Here is a 25,702-nt window from a genome sequence, read left to right as displayed (position 1 = left end):
ATGTTGTCGTTGGCTACAGAAAAATCACTTAAGAAACGGCGTCGTCTTCCCTATTTTTTATTTGCTGCTGACCTTGTAAATAAAACCTTTGCAGCCATGGCGGAGTGTCCCCAGCCTACTGGACATTGCTAAAACCCTAGAAAACTCTTCAACGGCAAAGGGACAGCCATGGCGGACCAGGAGCTCCACCCATCAATCCCTTCATGTCTCCACTTGCTCTCGGCTCTCCTCTCTATGGAGCCTACCGACTCCCTTATCGCCTTGGCCCGGTAACTTCCCCGGCGCACGTTAGCACAAAGCCGCGTACTTTAAACCTATTCATCCAATGAGAAATGCAATTGAACGACTTCTTGAGTTTTACACGCTGGTCGGCGCATTTTAGCGTCTGATGGCGCAAGTTAGCAAGTTCACCTTCTTCTTTGATAATGGTTTGTATTTGTGAATTGTGTAGGGTATGCGGTGGAGGGTTGGTTACTGAGGAGGTGCAGAGGTTTGTTTGGGACCATTGCATAGCCAAAGATGTAAACTTTTTATGGCCTCTGCTTATGCACAGTTCACTTAAATGCAATTTCTATCGGTTTTGGTATTTTTTTTCTCAAGTATGAAGTTTGGTTCAGTTGAATGGTAAATGCAGGCTGGGAAGTTGCAGGCGCCTTACCTGAAGAAGTTTCTGAAAAAGCTCATTGCTGAAGTTGAGCTGAACCACGGAGATGTGCTGGATGAGCTATACGAACAGTATGCTCATTTCATGGCTTCTTTGAAGGTACTAGAGCTAATTAAGGAACATCTGTTTGATGAAGTTTTTTTATTTAAGCTAATTAATTGTTTTAAATTGGAATTAACAAGCTGTTTTGTTGATTAGGACAGTGATTTTGAAAAAGGAAATGCAAGGGTCTTCAAATGCATTTCATTTCTTTTTCCTGATGGTAATGGTTTTAATTCATGTGATGTTGGTGTGTGGAGTTTCTTATTCTTGATTAGCATATTGTTTTAACGACTTGGTACCTCTAGGTTGTTCTAAACTTTCGAGTTGTCCCAAGTCGAGGAAACTGATGGCGTCCCTGCAATGTTCACTCAACATGCTTGAAGGAGATACGGGGTATATTTCACTGTTGATATCTAGTAAACCAGATTGTTGATTCCTTTGTCCGCATAGAGAGGCAATTTCCTTGTTTTTGTGATACCTTTTCTAGTTGTACAGCATACAACAATTTGACAGGCCATAGCGTTTTACATGTTTGATTAATCACTTCATTTTGTTTTTACTAAGAGTTACTGGTATGAAGTATGCTAATTTAAATTAGTATTGGCATTTTTTAATGTAGGTGTTCGGTTTGGCCGTCAAGTCTTTTTTTATCGGAATGTATACTTTCTTTTCCAGAATTATTTTCTAATAAGTCATGCTTTGAGGTAAGTTATATGTTCAAGCATCTATCCAATCTAGTTGGACATAGATGTTATTGGTTACAAGAATGTAGCCATGTAAGCCAAGAGTTGGCCGACTTTTCTGTTGCCTTGTACAACTGATGTCTGTAAAAATCACTAGTTCTTACTATGCTGGTTACTACGTTTTCGTTTCTTGTAATGCACTTTTCTTTATCTTTCCACGTATCTTTATTCATGTGGATGCTACTATTATGGCCTATATTCATTTTACACTTTTGTTTTATTTACGATGAACTAAACAATAGGTTGGCTCGGGTGTTGGTTTGGTTGGCATCTGTCTTGCACATGTGAAAGCATCCAAGGTATTATCCAAAATTCACAAGTAATGTAAAACCGTCTCCCTTTACAATATCATTGGATCAAACTGAAATTGATTTTACTTCAATCAGTAAAAGGTCTTGGAGAGTTTGTGTTCTTTTACCACAAGTATGTGAATTGTTATAACTGGATGAAACACGCTCGTAGCTGACATTTGTTTCTCTGTTAGGGTTGAGGGTGATTTAACCATGCTTTGTGTAGTTTTGTAACTTTCAATTTTTAATGCATGCACACAAAGAGAGACTTATGTATCACTAATTTCAATCAGGCAAATGGTGTCTGTATTCAGATTGTGGATCACTTTATAAAGCTTGTATTTGATATAGGTGATACTAAGTGATGGTGACCTGTCAACTTTAGCAAACATGAAGGTCAATCTGGAACTGAACCACTTCAGCGTTGAAACTGATATGTCAGAAACTACTGAAGATCCTAATATGGTAACTGACAATATTTTACTCCAGTTGGTAAAGAAATGAATGACGGTGCATTAGAATTGCATGACTTGCATTACCATTTATAATAATCTTACAATCTCAGGTCAAATGCCTTCATCTGCCCTGGGAATCTGTCTCAGAAAGTGAGCTTCAGAACCTCAAGCCAGACATAATGTGAGTATATGAGATAAAGTTAGTTTGTGAACAGACGCTGCAGTTTTATCTAATCTGTTTTTCAGTCTTATGAAGCTTGAAATCTATTCTAATTTCCTCTCTCATTCAACAGTTTGGGTGCAGATGTAATATATGATCCCGTATGCCTCCCTCATCTTGTTCGAATACTTGCCTTTCTACTAAACCCTAAGAAATTGTATCCTGAGAAGGGGAGTGGTAATCACCTAGGCCTTTCATTGGAAAGTAAATGTACTGATGGTAAGGTCAATGGAACTCATCAAGGGAGTGCTGGTAATGGTGATAAATTCCAAGCTTTTCTACCCAAAAGAACAGAAAACGGTGCCACAAATGCTGGATTGAAGAAAGGCTCAATGGCTTTTATCGCTACTGTGATCCGCAAGATTGAGACATTCAATAAATTCTGTGCTTTGTTAGACTCTGCTAACCTTACCATCAAGGACCTAACTGATTCACTTAGGCCTTTCAATTTGCTTCCCTACATGCACTCATATGATCGAACCGGTGTACGACTATTTGCCATCTCATGCAAATAGGCTTTGTGCAATTCTCACTCTTTAAAGTTGTAAGATTTGTAAAACTTGTGAGGTACTTCTAAAGTTGTATGATTTTTTTCTTCTTCGCACACAAATTGGGATGAGCATTGGTGATCTGCCTTCTTTCTTGTGGAAATTCCACAACTATACAAAATTCAAAACCATACGCATCCAGAGATCAAGATTTTACCAATTGTGAATCGTCTTTGATAGGCCAAACTAATTACTTTGATTTCAAGTTTCAATAGAACAGGTGTAAAGGACTTCAGTTAAAAAGAAAGCAAACTGATCTCTACACAAAAACGTGCACAAAGGGTGACCATAAAAATAAGACTCCAAACCAAAGCCCCATCCGAACGGCTCATCCACCGCATTATCGTGCTGCTTTTGTTTTGTTCTGTTTTGATGAAACAGCGGCAATGAAGGAAGGCACCATATGGGTCTTTAATTTGATAACCAGTCTTGTCACTACACGAGTCCTCCAATATTCCCATGTGTGGTGGTGGTGACAGCCCCTTCACTTTACACAGTAGTTGATGACAGTTGACAGTTGATAGTTGTTACCATGAAATAGCAAATGCATAACACGTCATGTCATGGTAAAAAGTTTCATGCACAGATTAAACTTGTCCTATTTTCTCTTACTTTATCAACTCTTTTTTTACACATCCAAAAATAATATCAGCAACTTTAACGCTAGCATAATGTGAAGAGTCATTTTTGGATTGGTCAAAATCCCAAAGGACACCCATTTCTTTTACTTTTATTACGGCACCGGAAAACACGATCGTATCGTATAAGAATTGTCTATCTCTAGGCCAAAAGAGATTAACTTTTCTCTTTTGGGGTCAAGGAAGAAAGAAATTTCAAAATGGTTTAGTTTAAATCAGAAAAATAGTAAATATTATTTGTTAAACTCTCGCTAGACCAGATTAACTGCAGAGAAACATTGAGATTGATGCAAGAGCTGACTTTCGTGTCTGTTTTTGTGACAATAACGAGGTAGACCCAGAGCAATCCAAGTTATCGAAATCATTCAATTTTCAGTTGCAGAGCTGTCAGCTATACATGCATTCAGCTCCCAGTCTCTAAACAAAACCCAATCAATCTCACAAAAGGTTGTGAATTTCAATCCAAACCCATCACCATGGATGAGCTGAAGAACCAAGCAGAGGTTGAAGTGGAGGCGATTCACTTGTGGGCTACTCCCAGATCACTGAGTACCAGCCTCATGTACTCTTTTGCTCAGGTGCCACTCCATTTTCTTTGATGTTCTTTTCTGGGTTCTGTAAGAAAGTGCAAAACTCAAGATTCTTTTTTTTTCTTCACCAAATTCTAACAAGCCTTTGACCAGAACTTTAGGTTTGGGGAAACTTAATGAACTAAACAGTATTGATTTCCAGAGCTTCTTTGTTGTTTTGGTTTCAGAGGGATGACATAGAAGTGCTTGATGAACCCCTCTATGCAACTTTCCTTCGGGTGACGGGTTTTGATAGGCCCTACAGGGAGGAGGTTCTGTCCAAAATGGTATGTCATAATGTCAGTGAAAATTTCCATCTCTTCATCTTTACAAGTTTACTTTTCAGGCTGATTTGGAAAATCAGCTTTGCTAGGAGGATCTCTATTGATTTTCTTTTCATAAAGATGAGCTTTACATATTTTTCTCTGAGACACAGGTTTTTATGCTTTCGTTTATTTCAAAGTTTTGCGCTTGGCAAACTTTGCTATTTTGCATAGGTTATATAATTGGTTTTACTACTGTTATTATACGAGCACGCTTGCCTTATACAAATGTTACGTTTCAAATTGTAAACTTCACAATTTGTTTTTATTATCTATGATTCTCTTTATCCTCACTCTTCACTTTGAATGTTTTGTGTCAATTGTATCAGGAACCTGATGGAAATAAAGTTGTAAAAGATATCATTCTTGGTCCAGGAAGAAAGAAGTATCGCCTCTGTAAGGTGATAAACAATACCCTCCCTGGTTGAGCAAAGTAATGTCTGTGTTCATAAATATTGAGTTTAGCTTTCTCCTTTCAAAGTTATGTTGTGAATTCTTTTCCCCCTAGCTATTAAGTCCACAGCATACCAATGGCTAATAAGACTGTAAATACTTGTCAAAAAATATATCACTCGCAGTAAAGGTCAATTAATTTCAGGTTTAAGAATTATGCCCAAAAGAAATATAGATGAAAAGAGGCAACCGGTTGACAAAGTAACTAGCAAGAGCAAGAATACTATCTGGCTATCAAATGTTTGATAAACTAATACAAATTCAGTACGAAAAATCCCTTCAGATTTTTGCAGTTTTCCCATCGGCCGTTTTACAAGATGAGGACCCTAGAAACTGAAATTGATCGCCAATTCCTTTATTATATTATGAGAATATTGCTATTAAATGGATCAGAGCTCAGAACTTGCTTTTTATGCGTTGGTGGCTTTGCTAATTGTGTTTTATAGTGCTATCAGTATTATTTTTTTAATTGATCTCCAGCATATGGCCAAGCAACGTGTGCCTGGTTTACCAATTGATTTAATGAAGACAGGAAAGCACGTCATTTTGACCCGGAATCCCCTTGATATCTTGGTAAGAGTCTACTTGCATAAACAGATTGAAATCTCTTTCGTGGTCTTGGTAATTTTACCTGCTTCTGGAAAATATTGGCATGTTTAATAATTCACTATATCTTTAAATATTTTGTGTTTAGACTATGCTTCAGATCACTTGCTTTAAGTTACTGACTTCTTTGTTGGATGTTTTGTCAGCCATCCTTTGACAAGGTTGTGCCTCCATCGCTTCTTGAGTTAGGTTTGGCAGATCTGGTCTCAATATACAGTGAGCTCTCTGAACTGGGGAGACCCCCTCCTGTTATTGATGCAGCAGAGCTTCAAGTAGATCCTGAGGTGTTTGAGAGCTTTTTTAAACGTTGACAATCGTTAATTGTACAAATTGTCGATTTATCTTCTGTAATTGTTATTAAGTTTTCATATCCAGTTGTCTGCCATTGTTCAGTGGTTTTTCTATAATCTCTTCTGGAGAACTTTCTCAATCTTCTATCTTTTTTATCTTTATTTTCACCTCATCTTGTTGATAATGCAGGCTACATTACGTAGTCTTTGTGAAGAGTTGGATATCCCTTTTCAGTCCACAATGCTTAAGTATGCAAAAGCTATTCCATTTGAAATTGAAAATGGTTTAGTCTAGTTTCTTTAGACAAATGTAGATTTTTCAAGTCTAGTTTTATTTTTATTTTTTCTTTTGTGCATGATAAGTTCCCAATGAAATTTTTTTCAGATGGGAGGCTGGTACAAAGCCAATAGATGGTGTTTGGGCCCCATGGTGGTACGAAACAGTGCACAAATCAACAGGATTTCAACCACCAAGAAAGTATCCCATGGTATGCTATTTGTGCATTATGTAACATTAGATTTGAAACCTTAAGAGTTGTATGTTTAATCAAAGAATTAGTCTCTTTTTTTTCTTGAACTGATGTTCATTCTCAGCTTTGTTATGTGTCTGGTTCATAAGCAATTAAAGTTTGGTTTCTCTGTGTCAAAACGTGCTCAACTCTAGTTTAAATGCTAGAAATTGATCACCCGCTTGGAAACAAGGGACACAGATTATCTGAAAATAGAGATAGTTAGGTTATATAACAATACTCCTTAGTGTGGTTAAATATCTCTTTCTTAGTCATAAATTTGTTAGTGTGGTTAAATATCTCTTTCTTAGTCATAAATTTGTGCCTTTTAAACCTTAATTCTTGTCTTTTCTCACAAAATTTTGTATCATGAGATTGATAATGACAACTGAACTTATGACATGACAGAATGTTTCGTCTGAGCTAATGCTCCATGTGTGTTTTTCAGCCATTCCCTATGTCTTTGTATGACGTACTTGAGCAAAGTCTACCTTTCTACAACTTTCTTAGGCGCCATGTGAAGCAGAAATCGTGCCTTCTTAAGTCTCGTTTGCCTGAACCCGATCTTCCAGTTCCAGAAAATGAGAAGCTACTTGCATGGGTTGGTGATGAGATTGTACCACGCGAGAGTGCAAAGGTACTTGTACATGGGTCACTTGATGATCTCCACTGGACAGAATCATCCCTCCAATCTTTTGTTTCAATGCTTAGCCATCTAAGGATATTTATTTCTATCCTGTAACCTGTCTAAGGTTTCTGTGTTCGATTCGGTTGTCCAAGGCGGTGATTCAGTTTGGGAGGGTCTTCGAGTTTACAATGGCAAGATATTTAAGCTTGATGAACATTTAGATAGGTAAGTAGAAGAAAGGTTAAAGTTTCAACAAGATTGATGCTTGGTGACTATAGATTAGTTGGAAAACTTATGATTGAATATTCTGGTATAATATGTTGATGATACTTAATTTCCCTGGAAATATTTGATCTGTTATATTGAATCTTTGACAAACATGTTGATTTCAAGAAGACATCATATTGCTTGTCAAGAGAAAGTAACAAGTATTTAAACAAGGATTATTTAGTTGTTTAATTCATTTATTAGCCTTTATTCTCCAAATTTGTCATTGCTAAAGATATTAGGAGCAGACCTTTTTTTTACTGTCCTGTATGTTATGAAACTGTGATTTCTATAAACTCCTATAAAATTTATGAATTACCCAATTTCCTATTTTACTATTATTATTTTATTCTTTTATTAGCAGTCCCTAATGTAAACTTTATTTTGATATCTACAGGTTATTTGACTCAGCAAAGGCTTTGGCATTCAACAATGTTCCTACTCGCGAAGGGGTAAGAGTTTTTCAATTCATTGTATTGGGTCTTCTGCAAAGAGATCTTTTCTTCAGTAGCTTTTGCCTATAGTTCTGTATCTCATCATTGCAGGTTAAGGAAGCCATCTTTAGTACCCTTATTCGAAATGGAATGTTTGACAATTCACACATCCGATTAAGTCTGACGCGTGGAAAAAAGGTACTGCCCTGCCATGCCAAGTTTTAGATTGAAATTCTTTTGAGTGTAGTTGTTCAGTGCAGTCTTTATTCCTCTAGTAGTGATTAGTATCGTTCGTCTTCTTCAGGTTACTTCTGGCATGAGCCCAGCATTCAATCTTTATGGATGCACCTTAATTGGTAAAACAAAATTCTTAATCCTCTGCCCTGACATGCGAATGTTTATATTCTGTTTGAAATGCATGTTCTGAGGTTGCTATGTGGACACGGAAACCTAATTGTGCTGGATGTAATATACTAATTGCTTTATTGACTGCTTAACGCACTAGTGAAACATTTGGTCTTTCTTATGCTGCACTTGCTATTTCTTTTAAACATGCAGTCCTTGCTGAATGGAAACCCCCTGTCTATGACAATACAAGTGGTATTACTCTTGTTACAGCTACCACTCGTCGTAATTCACCAAATGTAAGCTTTGGGGAGCAGTGGTAAACCAACAAACTTGATCAATTATTATGTATATTTAATGAAGAAAATTATGAAATTTTGAACAGTAAAATGCTGTAAAACCTAGATTAGTCAGTAGAGAGCAATCAGATTAATTCATATTCCGTTGTACCAGAAGGCGTGATTCGATTGATATTTTCTCCTATTTCAGTCCATTGACTTTTATTTTTGTTTTCCTTTTGTTTTTACCAGAATTTGGATTCAAAGATTCACCACAATAACCTACTCAACAATATACTTGCAAAGGTTTGTTCTATTCACATAATCAAATAGCTCTTTAACTAGGCAGATTTGGTTTTAAGTTGACTACTGGACGAGTTAATGGTCTGTTAGTGTGATATAATCTGTTTTCTTTTTGCAAGTCTTTGCTGAAAAAAGCACCCTTTAACTATAAAACTTTGTGTGATCTATTTTGTACACAGGCCCATTTTAAATTTTTTATAATGCACATACTCATGTTATGGAACTCTGCTAATAGTGCAGATAGAAGGCAATAATGCAAATGCCGCTGATGCAATCATGCTCGACAAGGATGGTTATGTGTCCGAAACAAATGCTACGAACATTGTAAGCCTGTGATTTGCTTGTCAGGTTTTAGTGCTGTATGAAAACTTGGTAGTTAGGTTCCATTTGTCATATGTAGTTTTTCACTGTTCTTTCCAAATTTCTATTGAGAAAGTGTCAAAATCCTCCATGTAAACTATCATGAATTGAATGTTAGATCGCTGGATCAACTTACAATCTGGCATAGGGACTATTACTATTGTAATGGACACAAAATTTCAATCCCTCCTCCTTGAGTAATCAATGGCATATAAAATATTGATATTGTATTATTGTGTCCTAGCAGTTACCTATGGGTAACATTAACTTTGAAATCTTTTCATTAAAGGAAATCAGTTCCTTCCAGTCCGTGTAACTTATATGACATCCACACTGTAAATAAACTCCTGTGTTTGATTTCACAGTTTTTGGTGAAGAAAGGCCGTATTTTGACACCTCATGCTGATTACTGCCTTCCTGGTGTGACTCGAGCAACTGTAAGTTGTGTAGATTTCCCTCCTATTATGACAACTGTTATCAAACTTTATGAATTGAACTTACATTTGTGCAATAACCGGTGAAGAATGCTTTGCACTTGGTCTTCCAGTGACTTACTTATTTTTCAAGATTTCAGGTTATGGACCTTGTGGTGAAGGAGGAGTTGGTCTTAGAGGAGAGAAGGATCAGCCTATCAGAGTTCCATACTGCAGATGAGGTTTTCTTACATAAATATATATAGATGGTCACATAATTTGTATATATTTATGAACTCTTATTTCCACATGTTTATTTCCAACATGGTCTTCCTTCTATGGACAATAGGCTTACAACTATAATGGATGCCCTGCAGGTATGGACAACAGGAACAATGGGAGAACTCAGTCCGGTGAGTGGCTTATGGATATTGTAATCTCAGTTGCATACTACCTGCGTATACAATTTGGTTCATTTCTAAATCCTGTAAACGTTATAGCCTGTATTTGACAAAACACATTTGCTCAACAATTTAAATAATGGAATTCTTGCTAAGATGAACAACCATCTGCTACAGTTTGAAGTTTGATATGACTAATTATGAGAGGAGGTCCATAAAACCTGTCCAACCAGGTTGTAATTATGCCAGCTTCCACTCATCGACGCTGTAATCTTTCCCTCTTCATAAGAATCAATACTTAGTCAATGGGATTTTGTTTTCCAGGTTGTGAAGATTGACGGCCGTCTAGTTGGAGATGGAAAAGTGGGGCCTGTGACTCGAAGACTGCAGAATGCTTACAAGGAGCTGACAGAAGCATCGGGGGTGCCCATACCAACCTATCATTAAACCTGATAATTTGCTTCACAAGGTGAGAGTGTCTCACTTTTTGTTCAGCCATCAACTTTTATGACACTCAAAACAATGCAAAGTTAAACAGTTCTTCTGAGTTGAAGATTAAGAAAACTTTTAGCGGATATTTTGATCCAAAATTTATGCTTACTACTTTCATTTCTTCATTGTCTGCACAACTTAACCACCAAATACGATCACAATTCATGAATGGCAGGTTGTAGCCAACTGGCAGTGGATGAATGAATCTCATGGACCCATGATGCATAGTTGGAAGAGCTTCTCTCACAGATACGAATAAAAGTACCAAATGTTTGGTACAGATGTGTAGAGAGCGCCATTGATTTTGCATTTTTTATTTTTTATCTTTCCCATTTTAGGAAGGTCCTGGGAACATATTAAAATGTAATTCTATATTGTCTCAGTAATATTACTAAGAATGGTTGTATACTACCATTATACCGCAATAAATAAATAAATTCTTTTGCCGCTCCATCATATAATGATCTGGTGGTCTTCCAAACGACCCAAAATGTCATTCTTTTTTTGATACATGCATATTAGAGGAGGAGGGGAGAATTTAACTTGAGCTACAGACTCCTTGCTCCGCTCCATCATATAAATTATAATGTTGTGGTGTTTCAAGTCAGAGGCTTCGTCGAAACTTTGCCAACTCTTTCAAATGACCGAAAATGTCTTGACATATTTACATACAAGGAAGTCGCAAAACAGTAATTAAAGAAAAACAAAATTGTTCAAAAAAAGAAAAGAAAAATACGTTCCACTCTGCATATGCACGAAACCATGCAGAGCAGACCTTACGTCACGAAATCTTCATTCATACATGGAAAAATATATGATCCTACTACACAACAACACAACCTAAATCACTTCTCTTTATCAAAAGGGTTTCGCTTTTCATGGTGTATCGTTGTGTATCCTTAATTAGTGGGTTAATTAAAAACTAAACACCATTATAACTACTGGTGTTGCTTTTTAATCAGTGGAAAGTTTTGAAAGGGGTCGGTCAAGCTGTCCAAGATGGATAGAGATCATGCAGAAAGAATCAAGAGCCACAAGCTTTCGTGTGGAATGCACCCTCCACTCAATTGATTATTCATTTTTCTTACCAAAATCTACAACAGCTAGATATAATTTTTTTGGGGAGGACAAAATCATACATTCTTTAATCGCAACTCTGCTGGTGGCCTTTGTGTGCAATCCACACTTCATACACTTTCCTGCATTTTAACAATTTTATAGTACTTTAGGCCACCACCACCACCATAACAAGCTCACACTAACCCGTCAATTTGAGATACAATTCGGAATTTTCCTTGACAAGTATCGGGAAGAAATTGAAATGTAATAATATCAATTATATACATTTATACAAATACAGAAGGAAAAAAAAAGGTTCTCTATACGCATGCAACCACTAGAGATTCAAGTGTTTGAGCTCAAAAATGAAAAATGGCATATTTTAGTTAGCCATTAATTTTGATTAAGTAAAGCAAAAGCAGCCCTTGATTATGGTTAGTGCCTTCCATCAACATGTGCACTAAGTTCACCACTCCATAATTTTATAAACCTTGTCTATAAATACCCCATAACAGGGCGTGTGTCCTCCACAAGCAATCAATATTCAAATCCCCTTGCTTCTTTTTTCATACTAATTTGCTTCACTTAAAACTTCCTAAATGGCTGGCCAAGGAGCTCTTGAACAAGCTTCCACGAACCATATTGAGATTCCAGTTTATGGAAATGTTGCCGATCAGCCAAGACAACAATCCCAGAGGCCTGAAGATGAAGAAGATGAGACTTTTGACTACTCCCAGAGGACACAATGGCTTCGAGCCGCGGTGTTGGGAGCCAACGATGGGCTGGTCTCGGTTGCATCACTGATGATGGGCGTGGGAGCTGTGAAGCAAGACGTGAAAGCCATGCTGCTTGCAGGGTTTGCAGGGCTGGTGGCCGGGGCGTGCAGCATGGCGATAGGAGAGTTTGTCTCTGTGTACACTCAGTACGACATAGAGGTGTCTCAAATGAAAAGAGATGAGATGAGAACAAATGGTGCTGCTACGGAGAATGCACAAGAGGCAAAGAAGAAAAAGCTGCAGCTGCCAAATCCTGCACAGGCAGCTGTGGCTTCAGCCATTGCATTTTCGATAGGTGCCGTGGTGCCTTTGCTAGGAGCTGCATTTATAAGTGAGCACAAGGTGAGGCTAGCCGTTGTGGTGGTCTTGGCAACCGTGGCGTTGGTTGTGTTCGGAGGAGTAGGAGCGAGGCTGGGAAGGACATCGATGATGAAATCTTGTGCGAGAGTTCTCGTCGGAGGATGGATGGCTATGGCTATTACTTTCGGACTCACCAAGTTAATTGGGTCCGGTGGTCTGGAAATGTGAATAAATTTTATGCCCTTGTTGTCATTGTGTTCTTATATCTTCTTGTCACTTTCCCTTTTGATGATGTTGCTGGTGGTGTGGTGGTACTGCAGGCTGCAGAACGTAAAATTTTAGTATGATAGTACGAAGTTGTGTTCATCGAATAATGTTGGTGCCCTTATAATTAATCTACACAACTATATTTGGGTTGGTACGTACATCCACCACCAGTACTCACTGATTCAGAGTCACTATATGCATGACACACGCGTTCGGCACATGACACGTGATGGGTGCACAGCTATACAAACGAGATGTATGCACCCAGGACATGTAAGTTTTTTTCTCCTAACATAGAGGACGGTTAGTTGTCGGCTCACTGATGTTCAGTTGCAAAATGCATATGCCACTTTCGAAACAGCACTTCCCTGTCTCATGATTCCAGACGCAATGAACACAACAGAGTTCCAAATCCTAAGAAATCGCTATACACATTACCCAACTCTCAGTTAATTTCTAGTTTTGACACCCAACAAACCTAAGTTTCCTTCCCCAAGACTCCAGCCCACTAGTATTACAACACTTTCAAAACGAAACCGTATGATGCCAAATTGTCTTATCATCCATACTTTTTACAGGAGAAAAACTTCGATAGTTTGCATCCATCCAATTGTACAAGAAAAAAACATCAGCACTTTGAAACAACCCTAATTATTATGCAGGTAGCATTCCATGGCAGAAATATAAGAACGATAATGGATTTAAATTAACCAAAAAAAAAATAGATGTACACAGAAAACCACATGCTAAGATACGTTATTAAGTGTAGAGTCGGTAATATTGCATCACTTAACGACCCTAGGAGAAAAAAGCAGTTTGGAACAGGAACAAAGAAACAGATCATCCTCTTGTCTCAGCAAACAAACCACGGCCAGGAACAGTAAAACAAGGCAAGACCAACAACCTTCCCCCCATGTGCAATGTGATAAGGAGACCCAGAGGACAAAACAATCGAGCAGTTATTGAACTCATCAAGAGCTTCCAAACAACAACCTGCACATGTTTACGCAGAATGGAACTCTCCCACCAGTGCTGTGGTGAAGGTGAGGGGGCTTATGTTCGAGTTAAATTGCAGATGGCTTGTTCTGGCCGAAAAGACTTTCAAAATATTTACGTTTAAAACAATGCATGTCCAATTAGTAACACAAACCCAACCATGGGTCGAAAAAGAGACCAGATCCTGCCAAAAGGTTAAACATATCAATATAGCAGGAATGACAAAAAAGGAGATATCATGTATCAAAGTAACTTATAAGAGGAAATATTACCCGCTTGACTCCCATTTATTAGTAAGATACCGAAAACAGGGCAGCCAAAATGGACATTCTACTTATAGGACCACTTCTACTTCCAAGTAACAAGAAGCAAACTCCCAATAGCGGACCCCTCACAATCTATTCTCCGAAATAACCAAACACCAAATGACCTTCCAATATCGCAATTGCCCATGCAAAACAGTCAACGGGAACCAAATGACCTTCCAATATTTCAATGGCGCAAGCAAAAGAGTGAACAGGAACAGACAGGAAGCATAGCATTTGCAGTCACCGATGCATGATAGTCATAGACAACCACCAGTCGTAATGGAATTCACAGAGTATAAGGCCAAATTGAAATATCATTTTCAAGCAAGCATAAAATTCCATCGGATCAAAACATTCGGTTGATCGTTTAGCAACAAAAAACAGGTGAATATCTATGCAAGATTCGCACTTCAAAATACTGGTCCAACTAAATTAATCCACCCAGACAATCATCACAAGAACACATCCAGCAAGAGGAAACTTCGATGCATTGCAGACAGTGATAGTCAGCCGAGCAGCTCCTCGGGTTCCTAGGCTGCAATTAGCACATCAACAAAACTTCCTTTAGTACAATACTAACTGTGAAAAACATGAAAGGAAAGAGTTGTGTTACATACCACTATCCGAAGCAATTGTCCTATCCAGAACGGAAACCTCCTCCTGTCGCCCGACGTTCATATGGCCCTGAGCGGTCACGACTGAATCGATCACTTCCAGAACTTGAACGACCACCAGAATCCCTGCTGCGCCCACTATATCGGTCTCCATTTCGATCAGGTCCACCCCCACCGCCACCATAACGACCACTGCCACCACCCCCACCGCCACCTCCACCGCCATACTTATCATCCCTGCTACCATACCTGCCGCCTCCCCTTGAACCTTCACTTGGGCACTCCCTAGCAAAATGTCCTGGCTTTCCACACTTAAAGCAATCTCCTCCTCCACCTGATCCACGTCCACCTCCATAATCACGACCACGGTCACGGTCACGACCACGGTCACGACCGCGGTCACCGTCATAATCTCTACCTGAACCTTGGTGAGGCTGAGCTTTATCAACAGTAATAGTTCGTCCATCCAAATCCATTCCATTCATTTCTTCAATTGCCTCTTCCATTGCTTTTTTATCATCAAAAGTGACAAACCCAAATCCACGGGAGCGTCCAGAAAACTTATCAACAACTACCTATGTCATTTAAATTATTTTCACCATAAAATTCCATTGATGAGTATTAGGAATATCAAATAATATCATGTTGAACAAAGCATGAAAAATTAGCACCTGATTTCAATCAAACCAAATCAAGATCATATTTTCCCATATTATACACTATCAAAAGAAGTTATTCACGGCCATTGCCAATTTCCCTTCTGAATCCCAAACCCTCATGGGACACTATGGTCATCCAAACTAATTGATTCCGCCAAGCAGTATCATCCTCAGAAACAAAGACCAGATGCAATAATCAACAGAAGAAAAAGAAGTTATAAACAAATGCTTGATGAAAATCAAACACATTTCGTTTAGACTGTATTCAAACATAAAGAAAACAAATCAATACCTTGGCTTCAACAAGCTTTCCAAACTTGTCAAATGCATCTTTTAGACTTCTATCAGATGTTGACCATGCGAGGCCACCAATAAAGCACCGATACTCCAGCTCTTCTGACATTTTTCTAAACTGCAAATTTACATAAAAGAGGGCATCAATCATGGAAGATAAACAAAAAGAATCAGTAAAAACCATTCAATACTCTATGAAAAAACTTTTTTCCCAATACTACATAATCTAGAGACAAGTAAACAAATCCGATGAGAGAGGAAAAAGGAGCTCCCCCCACCCCCAATTAACTCTCTTTACCGAGAAAAACTTCTTTGAACCCCACACCAAATTCACTATGTCCTTTTATTGGATGTATATCCAATCCATAGACATACACACTAATACTGGAATTGAAGAAAACCCACGTAGGGTTTTGGGCATATGTAAACAATTCTATACTAGGAGCATAAGAACAAAAGCATATATAGGCATACATTCATATTGAAATTATCCAAAATTTCTTGGCCTTTCCTTTGTTTGAAAATTTACAGGCCCTATATAGTAGATCCTAATTAATTATCCATAGCACATAAGAAGCGAATCATCAATAGCACATAAGAAGCGAATCATTAAGATTTAAAACATACAAAATAACCATTTAAAAGATAAACCAATTGACAAATACACGCCAGAGAGCAGAGGCCAAAGGTAAAATTAAACTCATATAAATTAGAACAAACAAATCTGCCAAACTTCTAAGTGAATTCGAGAACAACCAAATCATAACCTAACAATATAAGCGCGAAGGGGTTGATTTTTCATACCAGCAAACAGCGACGCGAGGATTTAGATCTCAAACGCGGAGAGAAACAGAGAGAGAGGCTGAGAGAGGCTTTGAGTTTTTGCTTCGGCTTTCAACACAAAACCTAAAGAGAGAGGGCTGCGGGTGTGGTGTAGGTTGGAAACCGGGTCAACGGGTTGTAGGGTTTCTTTTTTACTTCCCGGACTCTGTGTCTTATTGGTCCACGTGTCCACTAAGTTAAGATATTTTCTTGGTAATTTCTGCTATAGAATATTATCACCAAAAATAAAATAAAATAATTAAAAGATGATAAAGCTTTGGATTCCCTTCCCTCCATATTATTCGAGTAATTAGAATATCGATTTGTTAAAAATAAAAAATAAAAAATGTTTGAAAATGTTTGAAAATGTGTTTATACCTGCGACATGCATTAGAGACTTGTACCCAAAAGTACAACATTAGATGGAGCAGAGGGTTTAGGGTTTTGCCCTCTTAGTTTGTTTCTCTGAATCGCAGGCAAAAGAGAAGTGAAAACCAAGGAAGAAGAAGAAGATGTGGTATCTGTGCGTGTTCTTCCACAGATTATTAGACTACAGGAAAGCCGAGGTCGAATCTTTAGCACAACTCTTTAGCAACGAAGATCAAGAATACCAGTGTTTGCAATGGAGGCTGCCACTGCTCCACCACCCAGATTCCCCTTTCCATTTCGTCGATCTCCCTTCGGAAGACGTAGCCAAGAGCATCGCCAGTCGAAGTCAGTACTTCTTTTCCTTCATTTCCTCTTTCTCTCATCTGCATTTTTTGTTAACTGGCCTTGAATTTCTCAAATCTGTAATTTGCTCAAATCGAAACGACTGTAATCTCATATTCCCAATCATGGCCTGTAAGATTTTGCACTTCATTGATCCTCATTGAGCAGAGCATTTCACTAAAATTTGAGCTTTCAACTTGGTATATGGTAGGCATACTTGTGAAAGGAATGTATGAACTTTGGGGAGAAGGAGGTAGCTATGAGGAACTGGAAGAGTGTATAAGAAATTACCCAGATGAGCGGAAGTTGCCGTACCTAGACTCCAATAGTACTTTCAAGATTAATGTTGACACCTTTGGTAAAGTCATCAGCCTCCAGGAGCAAACCCAACGCATTCAGGGGCTTAGCTACATTCCTTTCAAGGTTAATTTCTTAATCTAACTTATTCACTTCGGTTTTCGGTTTGGGTTAGATTCTGCAAGGATATGCACCCGAAGTATTTGTGCAAGAACAGAAATCTGCATTTTAGCTCCAGAAAATTGATCACAAATTGTTCTTCATTGTCACTAATGATGGTGGTTGCTACTGATCAATATGTTGCAGGGTCGAGTTAATTTGAAAAATCCAGAACACAAGTTCTGGCTTATGGAAACTGATGATTATGGAGCTAGCAATGGTCTTCCACCAATGGTCCAAAAAAGAATCTTTTTCGGTCGGGAGATTGGTGGTGCTGATAGAAAACTTTTACCTACATATCAGTTGAAAAGCCGCACTTATCTTGGACCAACGGCCATGGATGCAGAAATGGCTTTCTTAATGGCAAACCAAGCTTTGGCCACACCAGGGAAGCTTGTCTACGATCCTTTTGTTGGCACTGGGAGCATTCTTATAGCTGCTGCCCATTTTGGAGCCATGACAATGGTTTACACTTCTTTCTCTGTAGTCCAATTCTGAGTTATGTCACAATTGATACTTTTCCTTCATGTCAGGCATGCAGTTAACTATCTTTCTATATGGGCTGATCAAATTTTTCAGGGTGCAGATATTGATATCAGGGTGGTACGCGATGGCCGTGGCCCTGACTGTAATGTCTGGAGCAATTTCAAGCAGGTGAATATGCTTTATGAGAATGAGTTTTTGGTTTGAAAGATGCAGTCTATGGAATTATTTCTCAAATACTAATTGGCATCAGCAAGCACATGATAAGCTTATGATGATGAATATATCAAGACTTCTTCATATAAAGTTCTGACGGGGAAAGCTACTAATGATTTCTACTTCTATGTTAGACCATTCATGATGGAGTGGAACGAACTTTGAAGTTTCTGTATCTTGGAGAAAGTTCAAGTGCTTGTATTCATTTTTTCATACTTTTTTGCAGTATGGATTACCAATGCCGATTGCTTTGTTAAGGGCAGATAATAACCTTCCTCCTTGGCGTACTGGATTGAAAGAGGTACTCTCTCTCTATATATTTTTGGTTCTTGTTGCATTGTGAACACCATTTACTTCCTTAGATGGCATTATTTAAGTAGCATGTGCTTTTCTTTTTATTTCCCAACTGTTATTCTATTTTTGGCGGTTACTCAATCTACCTTGTTCTCTTCGTTATTTTTACTTTAGCAAACTGTTTGGCTGATATAGAACATCATATGTCTGGAACCACCGGATGAAAGAAAACTAATGATTTGGTCGTCTATATTCCACGTTGTTTCCGCAAGAAGACTTAAATAGCCTACTAGTTTTCCTATAGTTACTTTGGAAATTGAAGGATTGAAACTCAGCAGCATAAAGCTTCATGTGTATGGTGATTTTGCATTTTAAATCGTTTTGGTCTCTCTGTTGAGAAATATAAATTCCCAAATTTGGGGTCTTTTGTACACTGATAGTTATTCATTTTCTTGGTCATTTTTGCTTGTGTAGGTATTTGATGCCATAATTTGCGACCCACCCTATGGTGTTCGTGCTGGGGGACGCAAATCTGGTGGCCGGAAGTTGATGAAAGGAGTTATCGGCCCTTACGTTGTTCCGGATGACAAGAGGACAGACCACATACCATCAACTGCATCTTACAGCTTGGTCGAGTGTGTACATGATTTGCTCGACCTAGCTGGCAGGATGCTTGTAATGGGTGGGAGGCTTGTGTTCTTCTACCCTGTGTTGAGTGAAGATGATAACGTTGATAACCATTTCCCAGAGCACCCGTGTTTCAAACTGATTGCTACCTCCGAGCAGATTCTGAGCTCACGTTACAGCAGAGTATTACTGACAATGGTGAAGACAAGTCCATACACTGAAGACATCGCAGAAGCAGCCAGATTAAAACACCTAGACTTCAAAGAGAACCATCTGAAATGGTTAGAAGATGGAAACCTTCATTCTGCAGTTTTCAGTCCTACGGATCCACAATCAAATGGGGCTGCCGATCATGCGAAGTTCACCAAAGAACCAAAGCCAAAATACAGAGGAAAATATGTATAGGCTTGACAATTGGCTCTTTAGCTTGACTATGACAGATTTCATAATGGTGCTGCTACAGCTAGGTAGGAGAGTAGAATGAATTTTTGGTTATCCATGCATTACTTAGGGAGCTTGTAAGTTAATTTCGTTTGTTGTAATTCTAATGAAAGACCAATGTGATTTCCATATTTTATAAATGATGAAATTATATATCTTTGCCCTTATTAATTTCAACAACAAAAAAACAAAAACAGAAAAAGGTAACTATCCGGATATGGGCTATCTTTCTTGTGCTCTCAGAGGGGTGAGGGCAAAGGCCCAACAAAAAGAAAAGGGAAAAACTTCCTGGGCCCAGGTCACTTTTCTCTCTTCCCAAACAATCGGTAAGCAAATTGACCCAAAAAAAAGTAAAAAGAAACAAAAGGGAAGCAATGGGGTAACCAAGTAGGGCAAGAATTCCTTGTTTAATTTCCAACATGATGTAAAAACCCCACCAGCGCGGTATATCCACTTTATAAAATTACCTAGGGATTCGATTCGACAATGAACAACGTACGGCTTCGGGGCCACAATTTTATCTCCAATGCAATTCGCCAATTATTATTTATCTTTTTTAATTCATTTCATTTTATATAAAAAATCTCGAGTTGAGTTGAGCTGAGCTTTTCTAAAGTTGTTCATGCATTCATGCATGACAATGGCATGATGGTAGCCTTGCCTTCTCATTCTGTTTTGACTTCAACTTATACCGTTTACTGGTACTAATTTATGCGTCCTTTCCAAATGAAATATGTTTTTATAACCTTTTATAAGAATTCTTTTTTATCTTCACATGTTTTCTGTTTGAATATTTATAATCAACAATGAGAAAACTCATAATCATTCTCAACCATCCGATCAATCAAAAACCTTTCCCAAAGGCTGCAAGTGATGATATTGCCCATTAAATTAATAACTAGATGCAAATGACCACTAGTATATTGATTTGAACTTTGGAGCAATTGTTCAATGAGGAAAAGTGGTTTTGGGTTCGAGTTCTAATATTCGTGTAGTGCGTGTGAGTTTAATTTGTTATCGTCCCTTTCAATAAGAAAGGTACACCAAAAAAAAATACTAACTAGATAATTAAACAACATAGGCTCTTTCTTAAACCGAAATGGAGAAAACCTTAATTAAAAACAAGAGAAACACACCCACCACATATGAAGGTGCAAAAGGATGAATTTAAAAGAGAGGGGATTAACTAACTAATTAAAAGAGGGGTTTTTGATAATCAATTCAAATTCAACATTGCCTCCTCTTGAATTGTAGCTAGCATCTGATGCACAGCTGTTGCAATTTCATCCACTGATGCCAGTGTGCACTCATCCTCTACCTGCTTACAAATTTGTTTTAAAAAAAATTCATCACAAAAAACATACACAGATGTCTAATTTCAAATTTCTAAACTTTCTCCACTAAATTAACAACTTAATTGAATTGAAACTAATCACCTTGAGGCTGAGAGAGTAGAGGACAATATCATCAGCAGTGACCACATTGAGATGAAGAATTGTGAGGTGCATACCATGCAACCCAGAAACAATCTTCAAGAGCTGCTTTGGGATCCTCTTGGCTCTCACTTTCAGACTTGCATGGCTCTCCACCATTGTCACCTCTATGTCAGCTGCAATGTTACTCAGCTTGCACTCCATCAAAGGCAGCTCAGCCATGGCTGCCGCCGCAGACTCGTGGTCTCCGCTGGACCGGGTTGAGTATTGTGGGAAGGTGAAGAATTGGGAGAAAGGCACACCATTATTTGGCTTTTGGGTACCAAGGAAATGCACTTCTTGCTCTAGCTCCTTCACAAAATTAATCGCACCTCCAATGATTGATGCTTGGTCTCCCTAATAAAACCAAAAACAATGTCACATTTTTTGGTCGGGCCAATAAACTCAAACTTAATTATAAAAATTAATAATATTAATAAAAGTAGAAGCAAGATATATGTGTAATTATGTATGTACCCTTTGAACGTATGAGTCTGGCATTAAAGATCGAAGCACAGAGAGATACTCATTCATCTGTTTTCTTCTATTGCGCTCAACTGCAATGTGAGTCATTCTCTGGTTCTCAATCTCCTCCTTGTTCTTCCTACTCTTGGCACGGCGCCGTTTGGCACGAGTACTAGGCATGCTGTCAGCCATTGTGATTGTCTGATCCAATGGTAGTTGATGAAATTCGGGTTGATCATCAGTTGGGCTAGTATTATCACTAACATCTGGGTTTGGATTGGAGAGCTGCAATTCGTTGAAATGTGGCACCATTGAATTCAAAGGAGCTGAGGAATAGTAATTAGTACCATAATTAGGAGGGTTATGATCTGTTTGGTAGCCGGGAAAATCGAGGGAGGCTTGGTGTTGGAGCTGATCATGATGATCTTGATCGTTGTCGAAACCGAAATTATGATGATCATCATCAAAAGAGCTCCAATAGCTGTAGAGGTCTTTGTTTGTGGCGCAACTAAAAGGGTCTTGAGGAAAAACAACAGCATCAAGTGCCATAATTTGTTGTCAAGGTGAAGCACAGAGACGCCCAAAAGAGATATATATTGTGGTGGTGGGTTTGGGGTCTTCTGTTCTTCTGTTGTGTGTGGATGGAGAAACTGAGCTGCCTTTTAAAGGGCTTCATGATGGAACAAATCTACAGGACGTCACACGTGAAATAAAGTTGTACTTTTTTCATTATTATTGCAAGAGAAGGAATTAAACATATAACTTGCCGCACATCTCAATGTGATTTTGTTTACAAGCTAGATTTTGTATGTCCCTGTGTAGATGTACATGCATTTAACAAAGACACATATTTGCTTACAAGAATCACACACACATATATATATTTTATATATACACATGTCACGTCGTCAATGGATTGAAAATGAAATTTGTCAAATCTTGCTGTTTTGGAAGTTAACAAAAATAATACCATTAGAATCTATAAAATGATACACTTGTGAAAATAATGACAAATTACTCAATGGACTTTTAATTCTGAAACAACTGCGCATGCATGTCATTATCCTCTCATTTTTTAAAAGTTTTTTTTTTTTTTCTTCTTCTCAAAATCTAAAAACTCAATTGGTGGTTTCAAATCTCTGTTCACGTAAATGGAGATGGAAGAGCTCAATCAACGGAGTGATATCCCACAGGCAATTTGTTCATAAATCTTAATTACCCGTGAAAACCAAAAATTAGGCAAGTAATTATGATGTTTTGCAGTAGGTAATAAAGTGTGGGTTGCACGTGCTAGGGTGCCAGCTAGCTACATGGAAGGAAGCTTAAAGAAGCTGTGAAGCCGAAAGGCATTGTCATTTGGTAATAATAGGGTCGGATTGTACAATCCAGCACCGAGAGAGAAGACCTAGGGAAAAGGTTGATGATCGATGCACAGAGATTCTTTACAGAGTTTGGAGAGAGAGAGAGAGAGAGAGCCTTCTTCCTTGCATGGAAGCATGGCATCATGGCAGCTATCTTTCTGTCAGGCTTGTACAAAAAAAGAATCCATGTGATAATATAATAATATATCATCACATCATCATCCAGTACCAACAAAACAACCAATTGCCACATCACCACCACCACCACCACCACCACCCTTCAATTCAATATGGCAACAATTATAGGCTACTGTGTGTGTGTTTTCTTTCTTTCATAATTTTGCTAGCTAGCCTCAGCTTTATTGAAACAGCTAGGATTCATGGCAAAATATTTTCTCTTTTTTTTTCTTTTTTCTTTTTTGTGGTACCTTGGACCCAGAAAAGTTGGTGGCATGCCGAATGAACATGTTGTAGAACAAACAAAGCAAACATTTTTGTGATTCTTTAGGAAGTTGGCATCCTAAAAGTGCATAAATATATATATATATATATATATATATTTATTTATTTATTTATAGGGATTCGAATTTCCTCTTGTGCTTGACTGCATGCTGCTAACTGCCACCAAATAAAACACCAAATCCACACTGTCTTAAAATAAAATATATTGCTAGACCATTACCAGATCCTAAACTTGGTTAATTGTATACGGGTGCTTTTCTAATAATTAATTAAATGGGTTTTTGCTGGCACAATCTTGTAATTAATAAATTAATTGAGTCTATTAAGTGAAAAACACAGTGCTAAGCTAAGGTTCCCTAGCTACCCAGTCCCACAAAATATGAGTCTCTCTTAATCCAAATTAAGAGTACGAAACTTTCTAGAACATCAATGTATGTATATATATATATATATATATACATCATATATTTGTTTTTTTTCAACTGAAAATAAATTAAAATATATATATAGGTTGATTTCTTGGAGATTTGGTGAAAGGGAATTACTTGTCTGAAACTACGCACCTGATCATGTTTTGGAGTTAAAAATTGACTCCTATACATCACCAACCGATCATCTAAACCCCTTTTTTTAATAATAAAAAAGCCTTAGACTTAACTGGCTCTCGTTTGGATGCGTCTAATGCATTGTTTTTTGAAGGAGAGATATGCACCATGACGATTAAGTCTTCATAACAATTTTGTATTAACCCCTTTTTTTAAATAAGATTTGTCTTTGACCTTTTACACACTAAATTGCAGGGAAGGCATCTTCTTGCAGATTTTATTAACCATGATTGAGATAAATTGTTCATATTAAAGTCGCACGGAGAGCACGTGATTTGTACTCGAGATAAGGGTTTTTCTTATATATATTTTAAGTTAATTAGTTCCACATGTGTGTGTATTCATATTATAAAAAGGTAGACCAATTTTTGCCATCTTCCACTGTGTTGTTGTATTTGATCGATGCAGAAAACTATTTGGGACGCAAATGTAATTAATAAAGTTACAAACAGCAGCAGAATCATAATATCATATGATTGTGTTGATTGATAAACCTATATATATTATTATGCCATCAAGGTTCAAGATAAAGGAGGAGAAGGATCGATACAATTAATGTGCTAGCCCCCACAGATTTGGACTGGAGAAAAAAATTGGTATCTATATCAACACGTTCACACTTTGGGGCTTAGCCCTAGACGTAACATGGACAAAATTGCACCAGTGTCTCACCCTCTAAGAGATTCAAAGGACTGCATGATTTTGAGTAGGTAAACTCGATCCTGCTAATGCAATCAAAGCTGTTAGAGCTAGCTAGGGCGATTGATTAGGTATTAGGCCGGCACGGCCGGTTACTGGATCTTAATACCAATTTCAAAAATTAATGACCCTACTTAAGAAAAATGTAAGTACATGGGGGCAGCAAACCATTCTTTTCTATGATCGAGTTTGATCAAGTCTCCCATCAAACAAGTTTGATCGAGTCAAAGATATTCAGATAAATAAACTAAGGATATTTCTCATTAAACAAACAAACTAATTACTTTGTCTTTTCTTAAATCTTCAAAGTCTTCCCATATTTAATGAGCCTCAAAGGCAAACTTATTTTCAGGTTGAAATACATGCATGAGATGAGATGAACTAGTGCCGCGTTCTTGAGGGAGTCGGTGGATAATTAACCATACGTACAGTCTACAGAGTTGAAGAAATGGAGTGGAAGAGAAGGGATCGATTTATACATGCATGCGATGCGATGCGGCCCAAGATTTTGTCTGTATCCCATCAGGTAGAGTTTGTGGATGGAAACAGATGTCAAGGATTTTTATTTTGTTTTTTGCCATAGGATGTGGAAACACTAAACCCCTCTAGTCTATTAATAGGTTTTGTCTTTTGTTGATGATAATTACTCTAATTAATAATCACTAATCTATTTCTGCAGTGAAAGCCCCCCCACCCCCTTTGTGTTTCACAGCTCACACTACCCTTCCCTTATGTTCATGCAATTCTTTACCTAACAAAAAATATTTTCATAATTAATTATATTTTTAGGATAATTAAGTACGACTGATGACCACAACAACGGGGTTTGGTCTTTGTAGATAAGATATATTGTATATATGCTCCAAAAGTTTAAGATAAATTAAGATCTAGGTTAAAAATACGGTTAGTTCTCATAATTTTTTAACTTTATATTATATAGCACTACTAGCAGTGACTGAGGCAATATTGAACTTTATGTCACACAGATTGATTGAGATGGCATATATGTTTCTTGTTATGTGCCACTAAATGAATATATATATT

General features: G+C 37.8%; 5 protein-coding genes across 5 annotated transcripts; 3 read left to right on the top strand and 2 right to left on the bottom strand.

The window, feature by feature from the left end:
• Positions 1-79: 79 nt before the first annotated feature.
• Positions 80-10,727, top strand: LOC117630605 (branched-chain-amino-acid aminotransferase-like protein 1). Its single transcript, XM_034363306.1, has 30 exons — positions 80-269; positions 452-521; positions 635-763; positions 863-926; positions 1,012-1,099; positions 1,326-1,410; positions 1,692-1,748; positions 2,091-2,204; positions 2,305-2,375; positions 2,488-2,926; positions 3,936-4,178; positions 4,358-4,456; positions 4,822-4,893; positions 5,426-5,518; positions 5,698-5,835; positions 6,032-6,090; positions 6,227-6,329; positions 6,799-6,987; positions 7,103-7,203; positions 7,643-7,697; positions 7,791-7,877; positions 7,984-8,035; positions 8,238-8,323; positions 8,555-8,608; positions 8,846-8,929; positions 9,331-9,402; positions 9,540-9,620; positions 9,756-9,791; positions 10,104-10,248; positions 10,447-10,727. Exons 1-29 carry the CDS (start codon positions 169-171, stop codon positions 10,224-10,226), a joined length of 3,045 nt encoding a protein of 1,014 aa, XP_034219197.1. The 5' UTR covers positions 80-168; the 3' UTR covers positions 10,227-10,248; positions 10,447-10,727.
• A 1,145-nt stretch (positions 10,728-11,872) lies between these two features.
• Positions 11,873-12,827, top strand: LOC117631658 (vacuolar iron transporter homolog 4-like). Its single transcript, XM_034364927.1, has one exon. It carries the CDS (start codon positions 11,930-11,932, stop codon positions 12,632-12,634), a length of 705 nt encoding a protein of 234 aa, XP_034220818.1. The 5' UTR covers positions 11,873-11,929; the 3' UTR covers positions 12,635-12,827.
• Positions 12,828-13,355: 528 nt separating this feature from the next.
• On the bottom strand, positions 13,356-16,475 carry LOC117631659 (glycine-rich RNA-binding protein RZ1A). Its single transcript, XM_034364929.1, has 5 exons — positions 16,349-16,475; positions 15,543-15,662; positions 14,595-15,166; positions 13,942-14,512; positions 13,356-13,853 (listed from the first exon to the last, which is right to left on the bottom strand). Exons 2-3 carry the CDS (start codon positions 15,651-15,653, stop codon positions 14,615-14,617), a joined length of 663 nt encoding a protein of 220 aa, XP_034220820.1. The 5' UTR covers positions 15,654-15,662; positions 16,349-16,475; the 3' UTR covers positions 13,356-13,853; positions 13,942-14,512; positions 14,595-14,614.
• A 296-nt stretch (positions 16,476-16,771) lies between these two features.
• Positions 16,772-19,749, top strand: LOC117631557 (tRNA (guanine(10)-N2)-methyltransferase homolog). Its single transcript, XM_034364786.1, has 6 exons — positions 16,772-17,080; positions 17,289-17,500; positions 17,681-17,998; positions 18,113-18,187; positions 18,459-18,533; positions 19,001-19,749. Exons 1-6 carry the CDS (start codon positions 16,879-16,881, stop codon positions 19,556-19,558), a joined length of 1,440 nt encoding a protein of 479 aa, XP_034220677.1. The 5' UTR covers positions 16,772-16,878; the 3' UTR covers positions 19,559-19,749.
• A 780-nt stretch (positions 19,750-20,529) lies between these two features.
• On the bottom strand, positions 20,530-22,151 carry LOC117631696 (transcription factor bHLH94-like). Its single transcript, XM_034364975.1, has 3 exons — positions 21,544-22,151; positions 21,031-21,423; positions 20,530-20,912 (listed from the first exon to the last, which is right to left on the bottom strand). Exons 1-3 carry the CDS (start codon positions 22,078-22,080, stop codon positions 20,811-20,813), a joined length of 1,032 nt encoding a protein of 343 aa, XP_034220866.1. The 5' UTR covers positions 22,081-22,151; the 3' UTR covers positions 20,530-20,810.
• Positions 22,152-25,702: the final 3,551 nt, after the last annotated feature.

The sequence above is a fragment of the Prunus dulcis genome, chromosome 6, assembly GCF_902201215.1.
Source record: "Prunus dulcis chromosome 6, ALMONDv2, whole genome shotgun sequence".
NCBI classification, from domain to species: Eukaryota; Viridiplantae; Streptophyta; class Magnoliopsida; order Rosales; family Rosaceae; genus Prunus; species Prunus dulcis.
This window is presented reverse-complemented; position numbering and strand designations above follow the sequence as displayed.